Source organism: Diceros bicornis, chromosome 34 (assembly GCF_020826845.1).
Source record: "Diceros bicornis minor isolate mBicDic1 chromosome 34, mDicBic1.mat.cur, whole genome shotgun sequence".
Classification (NCBI taxonomy): Eukaryota; Metazoa; Chordata; class Mammalia; order Perissodactyla; family Rhinocerotidae; genus Diceros; species Diceros bicornis.
The window spans coordinates 35,347,599-35,374,531 of NC_080773.1; the positions used below are offsets into that span (position 1 = coordinate 35,347,599).

At 41.5% G+C, this 26,933-nt stretch overlaps 1 protein-coding gene across 3 annotated transcripts; it reads left to right on the top strand.

The window, feature by feature from the left end:
• Positions 1–1,061: 1,061 nt before the first annotated feature.
• On the top strand, positions 1,062–26,933 carry ZNF805 (zinc finger protein 805). Of its 3 annotated transcripts, none has more exons than XM_058530448.1 (4): positions 1,062–1,325; positions 3,000–3,126; positions 8,187–8,282; positions 17,691–26,933. In XM_058530448.1, the coding sequence occupies exons 1-4, from the start codon at positions 1,296–1,298 to the stop codon at positions 19,319–19,321; spliced, it is 1,884 nt and encodes a 627-aa protein (XP_058386431.1). In that variant the 5' UTR covers positions 1,062–1,295; the 3' UTR covers positions 19,322–26,933. The 3 variants fall into 3 exon arrangements, with proteins under 3 accessions (XP_058386431.1, XP_058386432.1, XP_058386433.1); XM_058530449.1 differs by lacking the exon at positions 1,062–1,325 and adding an exon at positions 1,765–2,201; XM_058530450.1 differs by lacking the exon at positions 1,062–1,325 and having other exon boundaries at positions 3,033–3,089.

Below are 26,933 nucleotides of genomic sequence, written 5' to 3' on the forward strand. Positions count from 1 at the left end.
CGTAAAGTGCTTCCTTTATGTGAAAAGAACATAGTATATATAAGGTTCCGCACTATCCGGGGTTTCAAGCATCCACTGGGGGTCTGGGAAGTATCCCCCAGGGATAACGGAATACTTCTGTAATTCTAGAAGGAATGTTAGAATTCCTAACATGACTTTGTTGGTTTCTTGTCTGCAAGGAGTTAATGTTGGGTTGACTTAGGGTTCACCCCTGTCCATTTCTTTCTCCATCTCCCATCATTCTTTTGTTGGCATCACCCAGTATCATGACTTGGAATAACGGTGAATGCTAACACCACCCAAATTCATATATCCAGGCCCGAACCCTCTCCCAATGTTCACACATAGGTTGAAGTGCACAGGTGAGACACTTTGTGGTCGTACAGACATTTCAAACTGACCATGCCGAAACTGGAGTCCTGGCTTCCTCCAAGCCACCCCTACTTGCAGCCTCCCCACTTCAGGGAATGGAGGTGGCTCTGGGTCAAAGAACGCCCAAGAGAGACTCTGTGCGCGCACACCGTGTTGGAGGGAAACTTCGGACGTCCTCCTTCTGCGGTTATTCTGACCGCTCATTTATCCGTATCCCTTACAAGACGATCCGGGGAAGAGATAATGCGCAAGGGGAAGTCCCGAGCCGAGCCGCGGGCGGGTTCCACGCCTCTGCACTTGTCGTGACCCCGGGCGGAGGTCTCCGCCTCCTGAGCCTCGATTTCCCGGGGCATAGAATGCACGGTGTCGTCCCTGCCTCTGTTCCCCCGAATTGTGCCCACTGTGAAGAGGCGGGTCTGACACGGACCCCTGAACCTGGTAAGTCCTTTACACCAAGGAAGACCGGCTCCTGGGCGTGCTCCTCTGCTCGTTGTTTGCAGAGAAAGACTACATTACCCAGAAGCCTGTGCACCGTGCGTCTGCGGCGGGCCCTGGGCCAATGACGGCCCAGGACCTGGGCGTTTCCTGCGGTCTGCTGTCGGGGTTGGGGGGTGGGGCGGGACATGCGGCCCTTTGGTGGCCTACGTCATTTGTGTGCGACGGTTCCGTCCACGCCAGCTGTGGGGCGGGGGTCACTATTCTGTGGCGGCTTCCAGTGCGGCTCTTCGAAAGTGAGCGGAAAGGTGGCTAGGACTCACCTTTGCGCCTTTGAACGAGCCGTGAGCCTCCCCGTGGGCGGGGAGGGCGACAGTCAGCCGAGGTCACCCGGCGCAGGGCAGGGGAGGGGTGGCGATCGGCTGAGCCCGCGGGACCCGCTTCTGTGGCCGCTTCTCCGGGCCCCGCTCTCTCCACAGGGTCCCGTGATGGCGGCGGCGTGGAGGGACCCGGCGCGGGTGAGTGGACGATGTTTTCGGCGTTGCTGCTTCTCTGCTAGTTAGGGGAGTGCTCCTGGGCGGAGTGGGAGTCAGGAAAGGCCCTGGATTTCTCTTTGCGTTTGTATTTGTGTTTGACAAGTGGAGCTGGCTTGTCACTTTATCTCCAGTCTTGGAACATTAGAGACTTAATATACGGATGGACACTAGGCAGACTACATATAAATACAGAATTTTGACCCAGAACCTGCAACAACCTGCCCAGGAAACCAACCCCTCGGCTACACTAAACAACCCAGGAAGCCGGCCTGCTCTAAATCAGACTTGCCGGAGGCCAGATTACTGTCTAGTGACAGTCCAGGAAGCTAAACAATGACTTCTGTAACAGTCTGCCCAAAATGGCCAGGACTTGATTAATAACTGACTCTTTCCCTAATTTTTTCCCCCCTTCCAAGTTAAGACCAACCAGAGAAAGCCATGTGTGCACCCCTAACCATTCGTATGGGATGCTGTGTGATTGCATGTCAGAGAATTTTCATTATTTAAACATATACCATCTGGTTTTCAATGTTGAGGCCCTCGTTGATTTTTCTATTCTTACCTATCTGCCTAAAATGTGCCCAGTGATATCAGATTATCTAGCACCAGAAATGAGTAATATTGCAGAGTTCCTATGTATGAACCAGTTAATTTATTTGGAATTTCCAGGTGTTTAATAGAAATATTAACTCAAGAAAACTGATAGAGAGGACGAAGCTGGAAAGCACAGAGATGTGAGCAGTGAAGATACAAGTGAAAAACCATGAGCCAATGTCTTGGAAGATTTGAATTATGGATCTGCGCTAGTGAAAGCTGTTTATATGAGAGTGGAGTGGCTGAACTGTTTATGTTTAATTAGTAAGTCTGGTCATAATAGGGATGTGGTCCTGCATCTGCTGGACATTTCACATTGAGGAGAATGTGTAGAATATGGTGGCGGGAGTAACATTAGCAAGGCAAACTCCATATGAAGTGTTTTTAGTCAGGAGACACTGCTGAAAACGATGACTTAAGAAATGGGGATTTTAGGGTCAGCCCCGGTGGCCTAGTGGTTAAGTTCAGCATGCTCTGCTTCGGCGGCCCGGGTTTGGTTCCTGGACGCAGACCTACACCACTCGTCAGTGGCCATACTGTGGTGGCAGCTCACATACAAAAAGAGGAAGATTGGCAATGGATGTTAGCTCAGGGTGAATCTTCCTCAGCAAAAGATAAAAAATAATAAGAAAAAGAACTGGTGACTTTTAGTACTTTAAGACTTGATGTGAAGCCCTCAGCATGGGGCAGGCAGCTTGTAGGACCAGTGAGGCTCGGGTACTGCTGCTGTTTCCATCATTGATATTATTATCATTATTTCCTCATTCCTCTGACGTCCTGGAGCACTTACAGTCTGCATCCCACAGTCTACATGTCATTCCCATTGTCTTCTGTCATTTTCCAGCAGCTCCTGCATAGGAAGCTTCTCTCTCTTACACTATTGTGTTATGTCCAAAGCATTGACCGCCTCCCCCTTGAGCCCAGCACAGAGCTTGGCCCTCAGGAGGTGCTCGGTGATTAAGGCCTTGATCTCTCTGCACCTTTGCCAGTGATACAGAGATGAGTTCTGATCCTGCTCAACACCCCCAAGGCTAATGCTACTGCCTCTATTTGACTTTCCAGGTGTCTGTGACCTTCGATGATGTGGCCGTGACTTTCACCCAGGAGGAGTGGGGGCAGCTGGACCTGGCCCAGAGGACCCTGTACCAGGAGGTGATGCTAGAAAACTGTGGGCTCCTGGTGTCTCTGGGTAAGGCGCCCCCACTCCACCATTGGGGGGACTTGCCACTTCCTTCATTCCAACCTCTGGCTCCGTCTCAGCTGGTCAAGAAGACCTCAGGAGCCCTCTCTCCCTCCTCCCACAGCTTCAGTCATTTTTTAGACTCACCTCTTCCTGCCTGGTCTCCCTGTGTCTCTTTGGGCAAGAAACAGTTCCCCTTTGGCTCCTAGAAAGTGATGTAAGGAACCTAAAGGCAGGATTTCCGGTTGGGCCCTTTGAGTGACTGACATGGGAACTGGGAACCACCATGATTATGCCCTGGCTTCTGAGTCTCTTGTCCTGGCTTCTCTCTCTGGGTCTGCTCATGTCGCTATCATTTCAGAATGGCTTTTTCTCCTCAGTGAGTTTGTGACAGGACTGGCCACCTCAGTCCCTGCCCTTTGTGGCCCCCAGGTTCCTTGTCTCTACTTCCTTGCATGTTTATATTGTTTCTCTTTCCTTCTCTGCTGCTGGGCTCTCTGGGGTGTCCCTTAGGCAGGAATGGCCACCCGAGCCCATACTTCCCTGAACCTCTGTCCCCAGTGCCCAGCACAGACTGGCCTCTGTCTGAGGTTCTTATTTCACGTTCCAGAGAGGGACCTGACTGAGCCTGGTTGGCTCAGGTGTCCCCTAAAGCCCAGTTCACAGGGCCGTGAGTGCTGGGATGTTCTCCAGGAAGAGGGTGAGTCAGGCAGGCCCCAGGAGGCCTTTGCCTTCAGTGTCAGCAGGTATTGTTCTAAACAGCGTGATCTCGGTTATGGGTTATGGGGCTTCTTTATTCTCTTGTGCCTTCACGATCATATCTGGTTTCCTAAGTCCAGGACCAAGATCCTCTGCTAGCACAAGAGAGAAAAGTTAGAGAAGCGCTTCTCAACACTTGGAGGTTTCACCTCCCAGGAGACATTTGGTAATGTCTGCAGCCACTTTTGATTGTCACTCCTGGTGGGGCTGGTACTGGCATCTAGTAGGTCAGGTCCAGAGATGATGCTCATCATCCTACGATAGACAAGACAGCTCCCTCAATGATGAATTATCCAGCCCATGTGTGAAGAGTGCCAAGGTTGGGAAACACCAGCTTAGATGTTTGTCAGCGTAAGGCTAATCACCATAGACCACTCAGTTTGAGGGAAAGGAGGGCTGTATGTCCAGGGCTTAGGGTAAGGCATGCCTATTTTAGAGAACTGGAATTATGATCTGTGTCTATGAGAAGAGATTAAACAAAATTAGGAAAAGTTCAATGTATTTAGATACTTGTAACAAAGTTTTTTCAAATACAGTCATGTGCAGCATAACAATGTTTCAGTCAACAACAGACTGCATATATGATGGTGGTCCTATAAGATTAGTACCCTGTAGCCTAGGTGTGTAGAAGGCTCTACCATCTAGGTTTGTGTAAGTACTGTAGGGGAGGCAGAAGTTTTCCTCTACCCTTCTAGGTCCTTCTGGCTGCTCTAAGAATTAAATTGACATGAGACAGATTTACAGGAGAAAATCAAACAAAACTTTAATGACATGTATACATGGGAGAAACCCAGGAAAACCAAGTAACTTGCCAAAATGTCTGAAGCTCTCTCTTTAAATACCATCTTCAGCTAAAGACAAAAGATGTTGGGGGCAGGGAAGGCAAGGACTTCAAACGGAAGGAAGGCAATTCACAGGTAGGTGATCAGGAGCAAAAGTTTGGAAAACAGGGTTTTTTTGGGCCACACAGAAACAGAAAAACACAGAAGGGAGCCCAACAAACAGGCTTTTCTAGGTTCCTGCCTGTCTGCCACCTAGTTCACGTTATGCTGAGGTGATAGCTTGCTTCTTGAGACAGGTTTTTGTTTTGTTTTGTTTTGTTTTATTGATGTCTTAATAGTTTATAAGATTATTGTGAAATTTTGGTTGTGCATTTTTGTTTGTCAATCACCATATACATGTCTCCCTTCATCCCTTGTGCCCACCTCCCACCCCCGTTGGCCCTGGTAACCGCAGTACAGTTTTCTCTGTCCATCTGTTGGTTTATATTCCACATATGAGTGAGATCATAGAGTGTGTGTCTTTCTCTTTCTGGCTTATTTCGCTTAACATAATACCCTCTAGGTCCATCCATGTTGTTGCAAATGGGACAATTTTGTCTTTTTTTATGGCTGAGTAGTATTCCATTGTATATATACCACATCTTCTTGATCCAATCATCAGTCCATGGACACTTGGGTTGCTTCCACTTCTTGGCTATAGTGAGTAATGCTGCAGTGAACATAGGGGTGCATAAGCCTCTTTAGATTGTTGATTTCAGGTTTGTTGGATAGATACCCAGTAGTGGGATAGCTGGATCATAAGGTATTTCTGTTTTTAATTCTTTGAGGAATCTCCATACTGTTTTCCATAGAGGCTGCACCAGTTTGCGTTCCCACCAGCTGTGTATGAGGGTTCCTGTTTCTCCACATCCTCTCCAACATTTGTTATTTTTTGTCAAGACAGGTTTTTTTATCTGAATTCTTTTAGGCAGTTAAGGGGGAGGTAACAAGAAAAGCTTTTGGAGTCTTTTGTTTCTTAAAAATAATCCACCTAAAATAATCCTCATGTTAAAGAGAGACATTTTGGGGTGCCAGATTTTGTTCCTCTTCAATACACTCTATGATATTTGCACAAGGATGAAATCGCCTAACAACGTATTTCTCAGAACTCATACCTGTCGTTAAGTGACACATGACTGTAAAAAGTCAACGTGTAGCCCTGCTGAGCTCATCCCTCACCTTCACATGCTCTCCTCCAGTTCTCTCTGCTCTGCTCATGCTGGGCTTCTTGCCGCATCCCACCCCTGCACATACCTGCCTCGGCCTCTGTTCTTGTCGTTCTCTCTGCCAGCTGAGTGTTCTTGGGCATTTCAACTTTTCACATGGTCGCCCCTTCTCAGCATAGTCACCACCTCCTCACCAGCTGTTTCCTGACCACAAAATCTCATGGAGGCCCCTCCCCTATCACACTCGCTTTCTCCCATCACCCTGTTTATATACTTCCATGCCAGTGGCTCTCATCCAAGGATGATGTTGTCCCCTAGGGACACTTGGCAATGTCTGGAGACATTTTTAGTTGTCACAGCTGGGATGGAGATGCTACAGGCATCTGGTGGATGGAGATCTGGAATGCTGCTAAACATCCGTATATGCACAGGACACACACACTCCTTCCCCTTGTCCCTAACAGAGAATTTTCTGGACCTAAATGTCAGTCGTGCAGAGGTTGAGAAACCCTGTTTCAGAGGGCGCACGGACACTTCATCAGGAGCATTGAGAGACACCCTGAGGAAGCCATTCCTTTATTTCATCTCTTTCCTGCCTCCTGATTGTTGTTGAGGAAAAATCTGGCTTCAGTGCTGAATCTTAACAGCCCACTCCCCAGTGTGGCTACTTTCCATTTTCCAATAGAGGGAGCACACAGCCCCGAGCAGGCAGCGTGAGCCCACTGGGTCTTAACAACGTCACTTTGATAGCATGGCTGTATTTTCAGGGTGACCTGCCATCAGTGCAGGGGACTCAGTTTCCCATTTACCAGAGTGATGCAGGATTCCCTTTTTGAAGGAATCTAAGGAGAATAAAAAGTGGGTCACTTTTAAGAAAAGTGGTTAATAATAGTCGCCAGCTTGCTCAGGTCCTTGGAGCACTGGATGCTCGTCAGGGCTGTTCCAGGCACTGTTCCTGCTCTGCCCCTATAATTCTCATGGCGTCCCCGTCCTCAGCAAAGTCAGGAAAACTCGGCTACTGTGGTGCGTCCATCATGCAACTTAACCTACTCAGTGTAGGACTACACCTTCATTTTATGAAGGTGTCCTCTCTATTTTTTTTGTAGTAAAAATCCTTTTTTTGTGAAATGTTGATGACAATAGACAATATTTGATGTGTCTGTAAATGTCCATATTGACCATATCACTGTGTAAGAGTCTCAATTTTATTATTTTTTAGTAGTTTGTGAAATACTGAGGTCTGGAGTCACTGAGTCTGCCCCTCCCCCAGCCCCTGTTCCCTGAGGATGAATCTTGGTGCTCATATCACGGCCTTGCCACCACCCTCCACCTGATCTCAGGCTGCTGGCCCCACACAAGGGTGTTCACTGTTCCCTCCGCAGTGTAGTGTTTGGGAGACCAGGGTCCGGAGCCAGACCCCTCGTGTTCACTTCTAGCTCTGCCCCTTAAAAATTGCGTGGTCCTGGACAAGTTACTGAATCTGTCTGTGCCTCAGTGAGCTCCTTGGTAAAATGTGGTAGTGTAGTATCTACTGCCTGGACTGTAGCCAGGGTAAATGGGAGCTTAGGAAAAGAACTCAGAACAGTGCCTAGTGTGACCAGGGTAGCAGCTGAGAAGCCCCCTGCCTCCACTACTGCTGTTGTTACTCTCGTGAGGGTTCTCATCATGCTCATGCCTGGACGCAGCACCTTCTGGAGCAGAGCTGTGTGGCTTTGTGGTAAAACAGCATAGAGAACAGAGATGGCTAGACCTGCGCTTCCATATTGGCTCAGCCATTCACCAGTTCTGCACTCTTTGGTAAATCACCTTATCTGCCTGAGCCGTGGTTTCTTCATCTGTAAAATGGTGCTGATCACAATGCTTACTTGCTGGGGATGCTATGAGGGAATCCTAAGATAAAATTGTCATTTTGCTTGTGGTCTATAGGAAGAACAATACAAAACTTTGCTTAGGATCTAAAAAAAGACCTAGATCAATGAAGACACATAACCTTGTTTTGAATGAAAAGAATCAGTATTTTAAATATGTCAGTTAAGTTACTCCATAAATTTATTTCAATTTTGAAATGACATAATGCATTTATGTTACTTGATACAGTCCTTTGAATATGATTATACTCTCTCTATGTATTAGTTTTTGACTTAGTATTAGGAATAAAAGCTCCATGGCAGTATGGTTTCCAGGTTGCATGTCACCATTTTGTGTGGATGGGAGCAGCTCTATTCCGAGGTCTGGTCCACATCCTGAAGTCCCAGACTAGATTGAGAAGTTTTGTTTCATTTCACAAAAGCCCTGTGTGTCCTCTTTCCTTATCCATGAGCAGGGTGTCCTGTTCCCAGACCTGAGCTGATCTACCAGCTGGAGCACGGGCAGGAGCTGTGGACGGTGAAGAAAGACCTCTCCCAAAGCACCTGTGCAGGTAGGAGCCCAGGTGTGGGCAGCTGGGAGAGCCTGCAGGCTGGAGACCTGGGGAGACCACTGGCCGTGGTTCCCTGGGGAAGCTTCTTGTCGTGGCCTCTGGTGGTTTGGACGCCATGGAGCCCTTTGGCCCAGGGGCCCTCTGTCCTCCCAGAGGGCAGAGGTGTGAGCTAAGATCTGTGTTGGGCCCCAACTGCTTGGGCTGAAAGCCTGGCTTGCCGATCACCTGCTCTGTGGCTCTAGCAAAGTTGCAGGATCTCATCGTGTGTTTGTGTATGAGTTCGGCTAAGTTAAAGCTAGCTACCGTATCAGACATACTCCAGGATCTCGGTGCTCAGCGTGTGGAAGCTGTTTTCCTCACTCACACCAAGGTGCATGTGGGTCAGCAGGCAGGGACCCAGGTCCGTTGTGTGGTTAACGTGTGGCTTTAAGGTTGTCCTGACACCCTCCAGCTGGCAGAGGAGACTGGAGAGGGGCAGGGGAGATGTCACACCCACTCCCACAGACACCAGGTCCCCTCACATCCCACTGACAGGAACTAGGCATCTGGCCTCACTTGGGTGCCTGGGGCTGGGAAAGGAGGACGAGCTGTGTGTCCAAGGAGAGGAACAAAGGGTTGGGTGAGTGTGGTCTGCTACTCTCACTCTGTTCCGGAAAATGCTAGTAATAGTAGCTTCTGTGTCATTGGGTTGTTGGCATAGCCTCTGAGCCATCGTGACAGTAAGCTGTTGGTGTCATTCCTGTCACATTGGTCAGAATAAAGAAGGTGTCTCACGTGTCCCTCTGCACTATGAGGAAAGGGCCTTTCTTCCTCTCCTGGTCCCTCTGTCCAGCTACACTCTGCCTACCCCCTTCCCACCTTCTCCATCCACCCCTCCTCTGAGCGTCAGTCAGAATCTCAGAAGCACTCCCTTGTTCCCTGTCTTCCTGTCCCTCCCGATTGGTAAAACCTCAAGGTGACATTTGACCTTATCTGCCCCACGTCTGAACTGCTGAGGGTGCTGGGGCCGTTGTGTGTAGTGACTCGTGCCACCGCAGAGTCATGCTCTCTCCCCTCTGTTGGTCCCTTGGGCTGCTTTGTCCATTCTCTCCACAGCCCCTCAGAGTTTGTCCCAGGCCTTCTGCCCTCTCCTCAGTCCCACATCTCCGCTTGAATATCTCAAAGGCACCCAAAGTCAACCTGCCTGGCAAGGAGCCCCTATGTTGTTCACTCCTCCCACCTCCCAAGTCTGAGTGAATGGTTTGCCATACAAGCAGGTTAGAGACTAGATACAGCCTCAGAGAGTTCCTCACACTTCCCCCTCCATCACTCTCTGCATCTGGCCATTCCCAAATCCTGTCCGTTTTACATCATGTAGGTCTCCTAAATCCATCACTTCTGCCACCTCCGTGAGATCTGTTCCCACACTCTCAGTCCAAGCTCTCATCATCTTTTCCCTGGAGGTACCAATAGTCTCCTAACTGGTCTCTGCATCTGCTCTGTGCCTCTGGTCAGCTCTGTGTGCTGCACGAGCCAGTCCAGGTGCTCAGACTTTGTTCCAGATGATTACTGCTTCTTCAGCTACGGGTGTCTTGGCATATGGCCACTAATGTGTCAGCAAGTTTTCTTGTTGAAACTGAAGCCTACCTCCTTCTACTGCTTGAATCTCAACCCTTCTACGCTCATAGAATCTCATGTCTGTAGCTTCTCTTTTCACCTAGTGGAAGAGGTCTTGCCCTTGGCCACGGCCAATTCTGTCACCAGAATCTACAAAACACCTTTTCATGGAAATACTTTCTTCACTTATATTCCGCTTGTTTTATAACTTCATCCTTTCTCTACTCAACATAAAATATGCTCAAGTTCCTTACAGTTGAAGAAAATAAATAAAAAATGCTCCTGCTCCCGTCTCACATTGTATTCGTCTGCTCTCTGGGGCGTTTAATTGTTCACATCTTTTCACTCGCACAAACAGTGCTGCCAAGAAGATTCATGTGTATTGGTCATCTTGCACGTGACTAGGGATGTCTTTTGATGTTTCTCTGGGTGAAATTGTTGGATTATAGGCTATGCAAATTTTCAAGTTAACAAGATAATTCCCATTGTTTTCTAAAGGAACTGTACCAATTTACACTTCCACCAGGAAAGAGTGGAGGTTCCTTTGATCCATACCTTGCCCAATACTCAATACTATGAGACTTCAGTTTTTGACAGTCAAGTGGACACAAAGTCGTACCTCATATGGTCTTGATTTGCTTTTCCTTTATTGCTAGGAGCTTTAGCATCTTATCATATGATTTTGGGCCAATCTGTGTTTTGTTCTTTGAAATGTTGTTTCGTGATAAATACCTATTTTTCTTGTTTGCATTTTCTTTTTGATTTGTAGGGATTTTTGATTCTTTTTGATTTCTTTTTTCTTTGTACATTCTTCATATTATCTTTTTTGAGTGTGTGTAGTAAAAATACACATAACATAAAATTTATCTTAGCCTTTTTTTTTTTTTTTTTGTGAGGAAGATCAGCCCTGAGCTAACATCTGTTGCCAATCCTCCTCTTTTTGCTGAGGAAGACTGGCCCTGGGCTAACATCTGTGCCCATCTTCCTCTACTTTACATGGCATGCCGCCACAGCATGGCTTGACAAGCGGTGCGTCTGTGTGCCCCCGGTATCCGAACCTGCTGCGAACCCCGCCGAAGTGGAGCGTGTGCACTTAACCGCTGCCCCACAGGGCCAGCCCCCATCTTAGCCATTTTTAAGTGTACAATTGAGTGGTATTAAATACATTCATGTCGTGCAGCCATCACCACCATTCAGCTCCATAACTGAAACTCTATACCCATTACACAATAACCCCCCCGCATTTATTTACCAACCCCCCGCCCCTGGCAACCACAATTCTGCTTTCTGTGTCTGATTTTGACTACTATAAGTACCTCATATAAGTGAAATCATACAGTATTTGTGTGTGTGTGACTGGCTTATTTCGTTTAGCATAATGTCCTCAAGGTTCATCCATGTTGTGTAGGATGTGTCAAAATTTCCCTCCTTTTTAAGGGTCAATAATATTCCATTTTATATATATAGCACCACGTTTTGCTTATCCATTTATCCCTCGATGGACATTTGGGTTGCTTCCATGTTTTAGCTATTTTGAATAATGCTGCTGTGAATATGGGAGTACAAATATCTCTTTGAGGCCCTGATTTTAGTTCTTTTGGGCATATATCCAGAAATGCAATTGCTGGATCATATAGTAATTCCATTTTTAATTTTTTGAGGAACTGCTGTACTGTTTTCCACAGATACTATACCATTTTACATTCCCGCCAACAGTGTACAAGAGTTCCAATTTCTCCACATGCTCACCAACTTTTGTTATTTTCTGTTTTGTGTGTGTGTGTGTGTGTGTGTGTGTGTGAGAAAGATTGGCCCTGAGCTAACATCTGTGCCAATCTTCCTACATTTTTATGTGGGCCGCCGCCACAGCATGGCTAGATGAGCGGTGTGTAGGTCCACACCTAGGATCCGAACCTGAGAACCCCAGGCCGGAGAAGCAGAGTGTGTGAACTTAACCACTATGCCACGGGGCCAGCCCCTTCTGTTTTTTTTGTTTTTGTTTTTGTTTTTGTTTTTTTGAGGAAGATCAGCCCTGAGCTAACATGCATGCCAATCCTCCTCTTTTTGCTGAGGAAGACCGGCTCTGAGCAAACATCTATTGCCAATCCTTCTCCTGTTTTTCCCCCAAAGCCCCACTAGATAGTTGTATGTCATAGTTGCACATCCTTCTAGTTGCTGCATGTGGGACGCGACCTCAGCATGGCCGGACAAGCCGTGCGTCGGTGCGCACCCGGGATCCAAACCCGGGCCGCCAGTAGCGGAGCGCGCCACTTAACTGCTAAGCCACGGGGCCGGCCCCCTGTTTTTTTTTATAGTAGCCATCTTAATGATTGTGAGATGGTATCTCACTATAGTTTTTTTTTTTTGTAAGTCCAACTTGTTTTTATTTATTTATTTATTTTTTGTGAGGAAGATCATCCCTGAGCTAACATCCATGCCAATCCTCCTCTTTTTGCTGAGGAAGACCAGCTCTGAGCTAACATCTATTGCCAATCCTCCTCCATTTTTTTTTCCCCCAAAGCCCCAGTAGATAGTTGTATGTCATAGTTGCACATCCTTCTAGTTACTGTATGTGGGACGCGGCCTCAACATGGCCGGAGAAGTGGTGCGTCGGTGCGTGCCCGGGATCTGAACCCAGGTCGCCAGTAGTGGAGTGCGCACACTTAACCGCTAAGCCATGGGGCCGGACCTCACTGTAGTTTTGAATTGCATTTCCCTCATGATTAGTGATGTTGAAGTTCTTTTCTTGTGCTTATTGGCCATTTGTGTATCTTCTTTGGAGAAGTGTCTGTTCAGGTCCTTTGCCCCTTTTTGAATTGGATTGTTTGGTTTTTTGTTATTGAGTTTTAGTTCTCTATATATCCTGGATATTAATCCCTTATCAGATGTATGATTCGCAGATATTTTCTCCCATTCTTTGGTTTACCTTTCTACTCTGTTGATAGTTTCTTGATTCACAAAGTTTTTGAATTTTCATGAACTCTGATTTGTCTATTTTTTCTTTTGTTGCCTGTGCCTTTGGTGTCATATCCAAGACATCATTGCCAAATCCAATGCCATGCCTGTTGTCTTCTAAGAATTTGATAGTTTCAAATCTTACATTTAAGTCTTTGATCCATTTTGAGTTAATTTTTGTATATGATGTTAGATAAGGTCCCAGTTTCATTCTTTTGCTTGAAGGTATCCAGTATTCCCAGCACCATTTGTTGAAAAGACTTCTTTCCCCCATTTAATGGTCTTGGCACCCTTGTCAAAAATCATTTGATGATATATGTGAGGATTTATTTCTGGGCACTTGATTCTATTCCCTTGGTCTATTTGTCTGTCTGTATGCCAGTACCACACTGTTTTGATTACTGTAGGTTTGTAGTAAGTTTTGAAATCAGGAATTTTGAGTCCTCCAGCTTTGTTCTTCTTCTTCAAGATTGTTTTAATTTTTCAGGGTCCCTTGAGATTATATGGATTTTAGGATGGATTTTTCTATTTTTGCAAAAATTGTCATTGGGATTTTGATAGACATTGCATTGAATCTGTAGATCACTTTGGGTAGTCTCAGTATCTTAACTATGTTAAGTCTTCTAGTCCATGAACATGTTATGTGTTTCCATTTATTTACATATTCTTTAATTTCTTTGAGCAATATTTTGTAGTTTTCATTGTACAAGTCTTTCACTTCATTGTTTAAATTAATTCCTAATCATTTTATTCTTTTTGATGCTATTGTAATTGGAACTATTTTCGTAATTTCCTTTTCAGATTGTTCATTGTTATGTATAGAAATCATGCAGCTGATTTTTGTGTGTTGACTTTGTATCCTGTTACTTTGAATTCATTTATTAGTTCTCACAATTATTTTATGGCATCTTTTGGGTTTTCTATGTATAAGATCATATCATCTGCAAAGATAATTTTACTTCTTCCTTTCCAATTTGGATGCCTTTTATTTCTCTTTTTTTGCCTGATTGCTCTGGCTAGAACTTGCAGTATTATGTTGAATAGAAGTGGCAAAAACAGACATCCTTGCCTTGTTCCTGATCTTAGAAGAAAAGTTTTCATTCTTTCACCATTAAGTATGATGTTTACTGTGGATTTTTCATATATGGCTTTTATTATGTTGAGGTAGTTTCCTTCTATTCTTAGTTTGTTGAGTGTGTTTATCATGAAAGCATGTTGAATTTTGTCAAAAGCTTTTACTGCATCAATTGAGATGATCATGTGGTTTTTTCCTTCCTTCTGTTAATATGGTGTATTACATTGATCAATTTTCATGTTGAACCATCCTTGCATTGCAGGAATAAACCCCACTTGATCATGGTGTATGATCTTTTTAATGTGCTGCTGAATTTGATTTGCTAATATTTCGTTGAGGATTTCTGCATCAGTGTTCCTAAGGGATATTGGTCTGTAGTTTTTTTTTCTTGTAGTGTCTTTGGGTTTGGTATCAGGGTAATACTGGCCTCAGAATTGATTAAGAATTGTTTCTTCCTCTTCAGTTTTTTGGAAGAGTTTGACAAGGACTGGTATTAGTTCTTTTAAAATATTTGGTAGACTTCACCAGTGAAGCCATCAGGTCCAGGGTTTTTCTTTTTTGGGATGTTTTTGATTACTGATTTAATCTCCTTCCTAGGTATAGATCTATTCAGATTTTTATTTCTTCATGATTTAGTCTTGATAGATTTTTTGTTTCTTGGAATTTGTCGGATTCATCTAGGTTATCCAATTTGTTGGTGTACAGTTGTTCATAGTACTTCCTTATACTCTTTATGTATTTCTGTGGAATTGACAGTAATGTCCACACTTCCATTCCTGATTTTAGTACTTTGAGTCTCTTTTGTTCTTAGTTCTTCTAGCTAAAAGTTTGTCAATTTTGTTGATCTTTTCAGAGAACCAACTTTTTGTTGCGGTGATTGTCTCTGTTTTTCTCTTCTCTATTTCATTCATTTATACTCTAATCTTTATTATTTCCTTCCTTCTGCTGGCTTTTGGTTTAGTTTGTTCTTCTTTTCTTACTTCCTTAAGTTGTCAAGTTAGGTTGTTGATTCGAGATCTTTTTTGCTTTTTAATGTAATCATTTAGAGCTATAAATTTCCCTCTTAACACTGCTTTCACTGCACCCCATAAATTTTGGTATGTGAAGTTTTCATTTCACTAAAACAAATTATACTTTGTATGATATCTTTTTTAAAATCTGTCAAAACTTGATGGCCTAACATATAGTCTATCCTGGAAAATATCCCATGTACACTTGAGAAGAATGTGTATACTATTATTGGGTAGAATGTTCTGTATGTGTCTGTTAGATCTAGTCAGTTTATTATGTTGGTTAAGTCCTCTATTTCATTACTTATCTTTTGTCTGGTTGTTCTATTCATTATTGAGAATGGGATATTGAAGTTTCTGTCTGTTATTGTAGAGCTGTCTCTTTCTTGCTTCCATTCTGTCAATTTTTTGCTTCATATATTTTGATAGTCTGTCGTCAAATATGTAAGTGTTTACAACTGTTATGTCTTCTTGCTGTATTATACCTTTTATTATTGTCTCTCATAATCTTTTTTAATTTAAAGTCTATTTTGTCTGATATTAATAGAGCCACCTCTGCTCTTTTTTAGTTAGTATATACATGGAATATCTTTTTCTATCTAATTTTCAAGCTATTTGTGTCTTTGGATCTAAAGTGAGTCTCTTGTACAAAGCATGTAATTGTATCACATGTTTTTATCAATTCTGCCAATCTGTTTCATCCATTTACATTTAAAGTAATTACTGATATGGAGAGACTTCTGTCATTTTGATATTTGTTTTCTATATGCATTATAGCTTTTTTTGTCCCTCATTTCCTACATTACTGTCTTCTCTTGTGTTTAGTTGACTTTTTTAGTAAAACATTTAAATTTCTTTTTCATTTCCTTTTTCTTATACTCTGTGGCTAATTTCTTTGTGGTTACCATGGGGATTATGTTTAAAATCTTAAAGTTACAACACTAATTTGAATTTATACTAGCCTAACTTTAATAACATAAAAAAATATTCCTTTAAACCTCCATCCTACCCCTTTCGGTTGTTCATATCACAAAATTACATCTTTATATATTGTATACCCAAAAACTTGAACTAATAACTGTCTTAAATACATTAGTATCTTAAATTATGTAGGAAACTACATGTGGAGTTATAATCCAAAGTTACAATAATACTACATTTTAGACTAATAATTTTTTTAAAAAATCATCTCTTAAATCATGTAGAAAACAAAAAGTGGAGTTATAAGCCATTGTTACAATAATACTAGCTTTTATAATTGACCATGTATTTACCTTTATTGAGATATTTATTTCTTCATATGGTGTTGAATTACTTTTTAGTGTCCTTTTATTTCAACCTGTAGGACTTGAGAATTTCTTGCAAGGCAGGTTTAGTGGTAACAAACTGCCTCAGCTTTTATATATGTCTTAATTTCTCCCTCAGTCTTGAAGAACAGTTTTGCCAGATATAGGATTCTTGGTTGACAGTTTTTTTCTCTTACACTTGAATATGTTGACCCACTGCCTTCTGGCCTCTCAAGTTTCTGATGAGAAATCTGCTGATAATCTTATTGAGGATCCCTTGTATGTGACAATTTGCTTTACTCTTGCTATCAAGATACTCTCCTTATCTTTGGCTTTCAAAAGTTTGGTTATAATTTTTCTTGATATGAGTCTATTTGAGTTCCTCTTGGAGTTTATTGAACTTCTTCGATGTCTTTCATCAAATTTGGGAAGTTTTCAGCCTTTTCTTCAAATATTCTCTCTGATCCTTTCTTTCTTCTCCTTTTGGGATTCCCACAATGAGTTTATTGGTTTGCTTGATGGTGTATTACAGTTCCCTTAGGATCTGTTCACTTTTCTTCAATCTTTTTTTTTTCTTCTGTTCCTTAGACTTGATAATTTCCATTATCCTATTGTCAAGCTTGCTGATTCATCTTCCTGCTCAAATCTTCCTTTGAATCCCTGTAGTTTATTTTTCCTAAGTTATTGTACTTTTCTGCTCCAGATTTTCTTTTTGATTTCTTTTTGGGTTTTGTAGCTCTTCATTGATATTTCCACTTTGTTTATACATAGTTTTTGTGACTTTCTCCATATCTTCGTTTAGCTCTGAGCTTCTTTAAGATGGTTGTTGTTAAGTCTTTCTCTACTAGATCTGTATCAGGTGTTTTTCAGTTTTTGGAGGGGTTCCAAACATGAGTTACCATGTCCTTAGGGACTAAGTACCTTCCTGGTTTTGATGTATGGTAATATATGCACAAAGTATTGCCAACTTAGCAATTTCACCTGACTTCAGGGTCCAGAGTTTTATTGAGTCTCATTATATATGTACAATTCAATCATTTCCTACATGATTAAGTCTCCTGCCCTCCTTCCATCTCTTTCCAGAGCCCTAATTTTTATCTTATGGCTCAAAACCCCAACCCTCTAATCCCATGGTTGATCTTGCTAGTGTGGCCAGGCCATGCCCTGAGTCATCTCTTCAGCATAAACTATTGAGGGGCCCAAATGAGTTACATATTTGCATAAATATCCAATCTGGAATTGACTGTGTTTCCTCGCCAGCACTCAGTCTCCTAACCCAGCCTTTCCTCCTAGCTCTCAGTTTCAAGGTGTCAACAATCCAAAGACCAGGAAAGAAGGAAATTGCTATCCTGGGATTCAGAGGTAGCAAAACATAGAAGACAGAGAGGCAATATTTTCATCTTCATTTTTTTCACTGAGATGCTGATTTTGTTTCTTCTATGTTGGCATTACTAATAGGCCCTGTTGTGTATTGGATTTCTTTCAGGTGATGAAGGGAACCCCAAGACCACAGGACCTACCACTTGTGAGCCAGCCCAGTCTGAGGGAGCCTCTCTCCAGGAACAGCTAGCACAAGGAGCCCCAGGGGACTCCCAGGTGGGCCAAACCAAGGATCAGGATGGGCCATCGAAAATGCAGGAAGGACACTTGAGACCAGAGATAGACCCCCAGAGGGAGAAGCTGCCTGGGAAAGTGAGCCCTGAACACGATGGTTTAGGGACAGCTGATGGTGTATGTTCATGGATTGTACAGGAGCCAGTCCCTCTGGGAGGTGCTGTTCTTGACCATGACTCATGTGGATCAGGTAAAGATCCCATCATTCAGGAAGAGGAAAATATCTTTAAATGCAATGAATGCGGAAAAGTTTTTAACAAGAAACGCCTACTTGCTCGACATGAGAGGATTCACTCTGGAGTAAAGCCCTATGAGTGCACAGAGTGTGGGAAAACATTTAGTAAGAGCACTTACCTACTTCAACACCACATGGTCCACACTGGGGAGAAGCCCTATAAGTGCATGGAATGTGGAAAGGCCTTTAACCGCAAGTCACACCTTACACAACACCAGCGGATTCACAGTGGAGAGAAGCCTTATAAATGCAATGAATGTGGAAAGGCCTTCACCCATCGCTCCACTTTTGTCTTGCATAACAGGAGCCACACAGGAGAAAAGCCCTTTGTGTGCAAAGAATGTGGAAAAGCCTTCCGAGATAGGCCAGGTTTCATTCGACACTACATCATCCACAGTGGTGAGAATCCCTATGAATGCTTTGAATGTGGCAAGGTCTTCAAACACAGGTCATACCTCATGTGGCACCAGCAGACTCACACTGGGGAGAAGCCCTATGAGTGCAGTGAGTGTGGGAAAGCCTTCTGTGAGAGCGCAGCCCTCATTCACCACTATGTCATCCACACTGGGGAAAAGCCCTTTGAGTGCCTTGAGTGTGGGAAGGCCTTCAACCACAGGTCATACCTCAAGAGGCACCAGCGGATTCACACTGGGGAGAAGCCTTATGTGTGCAGTGAATGTGGGAAGGCCTTTACCCACTGCTCTACTTTTATCTTGCATAAAAGGGCCCACACTGGAGAGAAACCTTTTGAGTGCAAAGAATGTGGGAAAGCCTTTAGCAATCGGGCAGACCTCATTCGACACTTTAGCATCCACACTGGAGAGAAGCCCTATGAGTGCATGGAGTGTGGGAAGGCCTTTAACCGTCGGTCAGGCCTCACGAGGCACCAGCGGATTCACAGTGGAGAGAAGCCCTATGAATGCCTCGAGTGCGGGAAGACCTTCTGCTGGAGCACAAACCTGATTCGACACTCCATTATCCACACTGGAGAGAAGCCGTATGAGTGCAGTGAGTGTGGAAAGGCCTTCAGTCGCAGCTCATCTCTCACTCAGCATCAGAGGGTTCATTCTGGGAGAAACCCTGTCAGTGTAACAGAAGTGGGAAGACCCTTCACAGGTGGGCAATCCTCGGTCCACCTCCAAGAACTCCTATTGGGGAAAAACTTTTTGAATGTAACCACTGAGGAAAATCTTTTGCCAGAGGAAACATCTTACTCAGAATCTGATCATTCGTACCAAAGAGAAACCCCTCAGTTTTCTTCTCTGTGAGAAAACCTTCTATTGGAGGATATCAGTTGTCATCTAAAAAGTCATATTGGAAATTGACCCAGCCTAGAGCCTTATTCTCCATCTGAGAATTCATCCAGGAGAGAGACGCAGATGTTACTATGCACTTAGGAAATCCTTCAGCTACATCGTTCTCCTTAGTTTACACTGCAGTGTTATCTCAGGAATTCTTTTTTAAAAAAGAAGGGAGAGACTTAGAAGAGAAAATGAACTGCAAATACAGTTTCTTTCAGACTTCATTGCCAAGCCTATGGCAGTCTGTCATGGATTCCTTAGTTTACCTGTAGGAGGAGACTTTTGTTTCAGAGGTAAAGGACCTAGACTCTTTATGTGTTATGTATATACATTAATTGCTGTCCAGTGTCAGGACAGGTCTGGAAACTTTCACCGAACGTCTTCTTCCTTCTAAAACATTGTCTCTACTCTTAAGGAGCTTAATTTGTGTGAGAAGTATGAAGGCTTGAGCCGTCAAATATTTCCTTTATATTTGAGGAGATAAAAATACACATATGAATGGGCAAATTTTATTGTACCAGTTAAAACTGTTTAAGGCTTTGATTTTTAAAAAACAAACATTTTCTCCATGTGGTTTTAAAGACCTAATACTCAGACTTTTTCTTGATCTCGTTGTATTAGTTTATTTGATTGCCATAGCTATGTGGTAAATCTTTTAATTGGATAAAGCGATTCGTCTCTCTTTAATCTTCCTATTTAAAATTGATGTAGCACTCCTAGTTACTTTGAATTTCCATATAAAGTTTGAGTAAGCTTGTCTATTTTTAGAAAAAAATCTTTATCAAATTTTGATAGAAATTGAGTTAAATTCATAGATCAATTCTTTGAGAATTGGCATCTTTACTGTGTTGAGTCTTCCAATTCATGAACTTGGTATGTCTCAACATTTATTTAAGTATTACTTGATTTATTTCATTACTGTTTTATAAATTTCAATAATAGGTCCTGTACAATTTTTGTAAGATTTATATCTAGGTTTTTTTTTGAGTGATTATAAATGGCATTGATTTTTAAAATTTCAGTTTTCACACAACTCTTTCGTAGTATACAGAAATATAATTATTTTTTGGATGTTATTTTGGTGTCTTGCAACCTTGCTGAACTGTAGCCTTTTTTTTTATTTGATAGAATGCTTGGGATTTTCTACACAGAAATATCATCTGCAAATAGAGATAGTTTTATTTCTTTCTTTCCATCCATATACTGTTTTTTTTCTTGTCTTACTGCACTGGCTGGAATTTCCAATATGATGTTCAATAGTAGTAGTGAGAAAGGATATGCTTGCATGGTTCCTGATATTAGGAGGAAAACATTCAATTTTTCATTGTTAAGTATGATGTTAGTTGTAAGGTTTTCTTCGTAGAGGTTTCTTATTAAGAAAGTTTCCCTCTATTCCTAATTTGCTGAGATTTTTTTTGTTATTGTGAATGGGTGTTGAATTTTGTCAAATGCATTTTCTCTTTCAATTGATATGATCATGTTTTTTCTTTCGTAGCCTGTTTATATGATGTGTTACATTTATTTGAATTGTAATGTTGAACTAGTTTTGTCTCCTTGAAATAAGCCCCACTTGGTCATGGAGTATAATTATTTTTATATATTATATTACAGTATCCAGTATGCTAGTATTCTGTTGAGGAAGTTTTTCTCTATTTCATGAGTGATAATGATACACATTTTTCTTTCTTACTTTTGTTCATTCTTTTTTTTGTAATGTCATTGTCTAGTTTGGTGTCTAAATGATACTAGCCTCCCAACATATGTTGGGAGGTGTTTTTTCTTCTATTATTTGGAAGACAGTGTGTAGAATTGGTTTTATTTTTTTTAATGTTTGGTAACATTCTCCAGTGAACCATTTAGGCCTGGAGATTTTTCTTTTGAATGCTTTTTATTATGTATTTATTTTATTTAATATGTATAAAACTATTCCGAGTATCTGTTTCCTATCTGATGAATTTTCATAGTTTATTCTTTTGTGGAAATTGTTCCATTTCATCTAAATTTTCTTATTTGTTTTAAGTATTCCTTTATTGTCCTTTCATACTTATATCCCCTGTTTTATTCCTGATTTTGGAAATGTGTCCTCTCTTTTTTATTTTTGTCAGTCTTTTGAGACATTTATCAATTTTATTCATCATTTTAAAGAACCAGCACTTTATATTGTTTTTTTCTCTGTTATCTTTCTGTTCCTAATTTCACTGATTTCTGTTGTGATCTTTTTTTTTTTTTTTAATCCTTCCACCATGCTATGTTCTCTTTTTATTTTTAATTTTTTCTTTTTTTGAGGAAGATTGGCCGGGAGCTAACATCTGTTGCCAATCTTGCCTCTTTTTTCAGTTTTTCTCCCCAAAGCCCCAGTAGATAATTGTATGTCATAGTTGTACATGCTTCTAGTTGCTTTATGTGGGACTCCACCTCAGCATGGCTTGATGAGTGGTGCATAGGTCTGCCCCCAGGATCCGAACTGGCAAATCCCAGGCCGCGAAGCAGAGCGTGCAAACGTAACCGCTATGCCACCGGCCCGGCCCCTGTTCTGATCTTTCTTATATTCTTTGTTCTACTTGTTTTGGTTGTATTTCACTCTGTAGTTTCTTGAGATGGTTGCTTAGATTATTGATTTGAGGTTTTTTATTTTTCTAGTTTAAGCATTAAGTTCTATAAATTTTCCTCACAGCACTGTTTTAGCTTCATCTCACAAGTTTTAATACCTTTTAATTATATTTGATTCAGTTCTAAATATTTTTTTATTTGAGACTTCCTCTCTAACCCATGGATTATTTAGGATTGTGTGTTTTAATTTCCTACTGTTTAGAGTATCTCATTCTCTCTCTTTGTTATTGATTTCCAGTTTGTTTTACGTTTGATCCAGCTATTTAAATTTGTTGAGATTTGTTTTATGACCTAGGATATGGTCTACTTTGATGAATGTTCTGTAAGCCTGCTTGAAAAGAATGTGTATTCTACTGTCATTGGGTGGTGTTTGTATAAATGTCTACTTGATCGTGTTGGTTGGTGATGTTATTCAGATTTTGTATATCCTTGCTGATTTTCTGGCTAGTATTTCTATCAATAGCTGAGAGAGAGGGTGTTGAAGTCCTGCCTATAATTCTGGAATTATCTGTTCCTCCTTTAAGCTCTATCAGTTTGTGTTTCATGTATTTCAAAGCTCTGTTGTTTGGTGCCTAGACATTTAGGATTGCTATGTCACCTTGGTGTGTTGACCCTTTTATCTTTATGTAATATCCCTTTTTGCCCCTGTAAATTTTCTCTTCTTTGAGGTATACTTTATCTGATATTAATATAGTCACTACTGCATTTCTCGTTAATGTTTGCATGGTTTATATTTTCCCATAATTTTATTTTCAACCTTATTTATATTGTTACATTTGAAGTAAGTTTCCGTGAATAGCATATATTCAGGTCATGTTTGCTTTTTATTAATTTTACCAATTTCTGTTTTTCAGTTGGTATATTTAGACCATTTACACTTAATTTTTGATATGTTAGGGCTTAAGTCTGCCATTTTGTGATTTTTGTGTTTGTTCCCTGTTTATCGTTCCTCTTATTGTTATTTTTTTACCTTCCTGTGGGTTACTTTAATTTTTATAATTCCATTTGATATGTGTATGATGTTTTTGAGTATATTTCTTTGTAGTTTAGTGGTTACTCTAGGTATTGTGTTGTACACACATAACTTATCACAGCATACGGTATCAACATTTTAGCACTTTGACATGTAGAAACTACTTCTTTTGGCTCCTTTTACATTCCCCAGTCTTAAGTATTTCCTCTTCATACACGAGCACCATATTGGATGATATCCTCATTTTTGCTTCAACTGTCAAACGTTTTTTACAAATCTCATGAGAAGAATAGTTTACCCCTACTTTTACCCATTCCATTGTTCTTTCTTCCTTGTTGAAATCCCAAGATTTCTTCTGTTAACATTTCCTTTCTTTTTTGTGAACTCCTATAGTCTTTCTTCTAGGGTAGGTCTTCTGAGCAGATATTTTTGTTTTCCTTCATCTAAAAATGGCTTTATGTCCCTTCATTCCTGAAAGATATTTTTGTGGGATGTAGGATTTGGGGTCAGCAGTTTTTTCTTTTAGTACTTGAAAAGCATGTCATTTCCTTCTGTCCTTTTTGGTTTCAAATGGGAAATCTACTGCATTTGACCCATTGTTCTCCTATCTGTAACGCATCCTTTCTGGCAAGCTGCTTTCAAAGTGTTTTTTCTTTGTATATAGAGTTCAGAAGTTTGATTATGATGTAACCTGGTGTGAATTTTGGGGGTTTGTCCTGTTTAGTGTTTGCTCAGCTTTTTGAATCTGTTAGTGTATGCCCATTGCCAAATTTGGGAAATTTTGAGTTATTAGTTCTTCAAATATTTTTTCAGCTCCACACTTTCTCCTCCCTTTCAGGGACTCCAATAACATGAATGGTAGATCTTTTGTTGTTGTTCCACAGGTCCCTCAGGCTCACATCTTTTTCCCCCCCAGTCTATTTTCTCTCTTTTGCTCAGATTGATTAATTTCCATTGATTTTTCTTTGAGCTCACTGATTCTTTTCTCTCTCATATTTAATCTAGTATTGAGCTCACCCACTGAGTTTCCCTTTTGGTTTTTGAATTTTTCAATTATTTAATTTCCATTTGGTTTTTTTATACATTTTCTGTTTCTTTGCCTAGTTTATAATTCCAAAAAGGACTCTGAGAAAACAAACAAAACTGTGTAGTCCAAAGTCATGGTTCTCTGGTGGTTTATCTTGATGTTGGAATAGAAATCCTAAACTATCTGGAGGAATGGAAGGCCTGCAGTCTTCTATGTTGGTATCCATAAATATTTCTACTAACAAATCTAATAACTGAGGATGATCCACAGATTGTTCAGTTATGTTCTCCAGGAAATATTTGTGTGTACAATTCCCCAGCTCTTTAAACCTGTTCTAGCCTCAAAGGAGAAGGGGTCACTCCTCTTCCAGGATCACTCTTCCTGTTTGTGGTTTAACAGATTTTCCCCACTCTTCAATTCTCTAGGACCTCTTTCTTTTACACTCCTACTGCTAGGTCTTTAACATTTTCGTTTTAAGCTCCTTCTATCCTCATAATCTATACCTGTGTTCATGTCTCTAGTCTCACCCCCAGTCACTTTCTGCCCCACAAGCCCATTGAGCTCTGTCTTTCTCCTTTCTCTCACAGACACACCCTGTCTAACTGTTCTGTCCACCATCTGTCCCCACCTCCTCACTCCCTCTCACCCCACTGACAACTAAAGAATGGCCTCTACCACTATCACCTGACTTAAGTTGGTCTCACAAAGTTCCCTTTTGCGCCCCCACCTGTCCTCCCAAATCTGTTATTGGACCTTTTTACTGCTGCCCACATCTCTGACTTGAAGATCCTGTCCTGGTTTCTTTCTCCTGCCTTTCTCCTAAAGAGAGCCTGTGTCTTCCTTCCATCTATTAAATAATTCTGCTTCCCAGGATCCATCCTTGGTCATTGCTTTCTCACTTGTGATATATGGCATGAGTGAGTTAATTCCCTCTCAAGGCATTTTACTCTCAGTGATCTACAGAGTTCCCCAAATCCATCTCTCCAGGTTGAGTGTTTCTCATGTCTGTTACTCACTTGTCATCCTTCCACACCTTCTCTGTATTCATATTCACTGAGTTTATGCACATGTCACGTGGCCATGGCCATTGCCATGAGGATGCACCCATAATAATCATAAGAGCAAGCAAGCATATATCGTATTACTATGTATCAGCCATTGTTTTGAATATTTTACGCACATCAATTCTTTTAACCTTTGCAGCAAATCTTTGAGGTAGGTAATGTTATCTCCATTTTACAGATCAGAAAACTGAGGCACAGAAAGGTTAGGGAATTTGCCAAGGAATTAGGAAGTGTGAGATTAGAGATTGGAGGCCAGTTAGGCTGGCTTCAGAATCTATGCCCTTATCAGTTTCCTATATTGGTTCTCATAGGATGAGTCTTTGTTTTTCTGGTCACCATTCATTTTTACTAAAATGGATCAAATAATGCTCGTTTAGCTATAACCCCTCTTTCTCATTTGACAATATATCTTGGCCATCCTCTTAGGTTGAGTGAGATAAACCAAACTCTCTTTAATGGCTGCATAACCTGTTGTAACTGTGTAGAAAATACAGATAATCTCTGGGTTTGAGGTGGTGGGGAGAGAGAGAACTGCCAAGGTAGGCATTTGGTTTTCGGCATTGTGTTTGAGGTGCCTGAAGAACATCTTAGTGAATCCCACTATCTTCTGCCGTGTTGCCCAAGCCAGACAACTCACAGCCATTTTTCTTTCATCATCCCTGCATCCAGCCGCTGTCTGATCTGTTCGTTTTACTTTTTTATTTTCCTTAGTAGACATTCAGTGTATGTGTGTTTTAGTGAATGGCTACACACAGCAGGGTATTTTTATTACAATGTTTGGGTCCTCAGAGTGTTTACACAAAGCTGTGAATATAGTTGGCACAGTATATGACATATGTTGACTTCGAAGAGACTCTACATGGGCTTTTATGGTCAGATCTATAAGACTTTAAAAGTCATAATGAATGATTGTGTTGGAGGTCCTCAAGACCACCCCAAGTTTGATGATTTACTAGGAAGACTCAAAGGACTCAGCATATTATCATACTCAATGACTATGACTTATTACAGCATAAAGAATAGAGAGCAAACTCAGCCAAGGGAAAAGGCACAAAGACTGAAGTCCAGAGGAAACCAGAGACACGTTTCAGGAGTCCTGAGTGTTTAATTTAAGCTCCATCAGTGAGTTATGACAGCATATCTGAAATGTCTACTAGGGAAGCTCATTAGAAACTCAGTGCCCAGAGTTTTTATTGGGCTCTCTTTGTCTAGAACATAACCAAAATTCTACATCTCCGGAATGATAGCAGGTCACCAGCATAAGCCACATTGTTTACACAAACAATAGGCACACTGAGCCGTTCATCATTTCTGGGTATGATGGAAACCTCCCGAAATGTAAGCTTCCCAACTCCAGCCAAGTGCAAACTTTGAAGCTCAAAGGATGGCAGTCTAAGGCCTGCTACCTTAACTCTTCTTCACAGTGAGTTAAATGGTACTAAACTGTTGAGTAAGCTCAAATATGTTTAACAAATATTAAACAAATACAGTTTGCTACAACAAAAAATGTCATAGCTTTGAGGTAAAGGCTTATATATATATAAACAATTGTAACTAAAACAATCGGTTAAATCACAGACAGGATTTAATTTAGTAATGACAAGTACAGAGAATATCTGATGAGAAAGGATGTTCCCTCTCTCAGTATCTATATAGATATGTCTTCAAGTGATTTGACTTGCAAATATTCCCTTTGTTTGCCTTTATTTCTATAAAGATGTAATGGCCAGGTGAATGCTGTGTATTTCCATTGCACATATGTCAATTATTTCTCATCTACTGTTTTGTTCCCACTATTGAAACTTGTAGCCTTTGGCTTCAACAAAAAGAAAATTAAAGAATATGGAATCATAATAATACCTGCATCTTTAAACTTGCGTAACTTGAGACTAAAGAGTGTGTTGT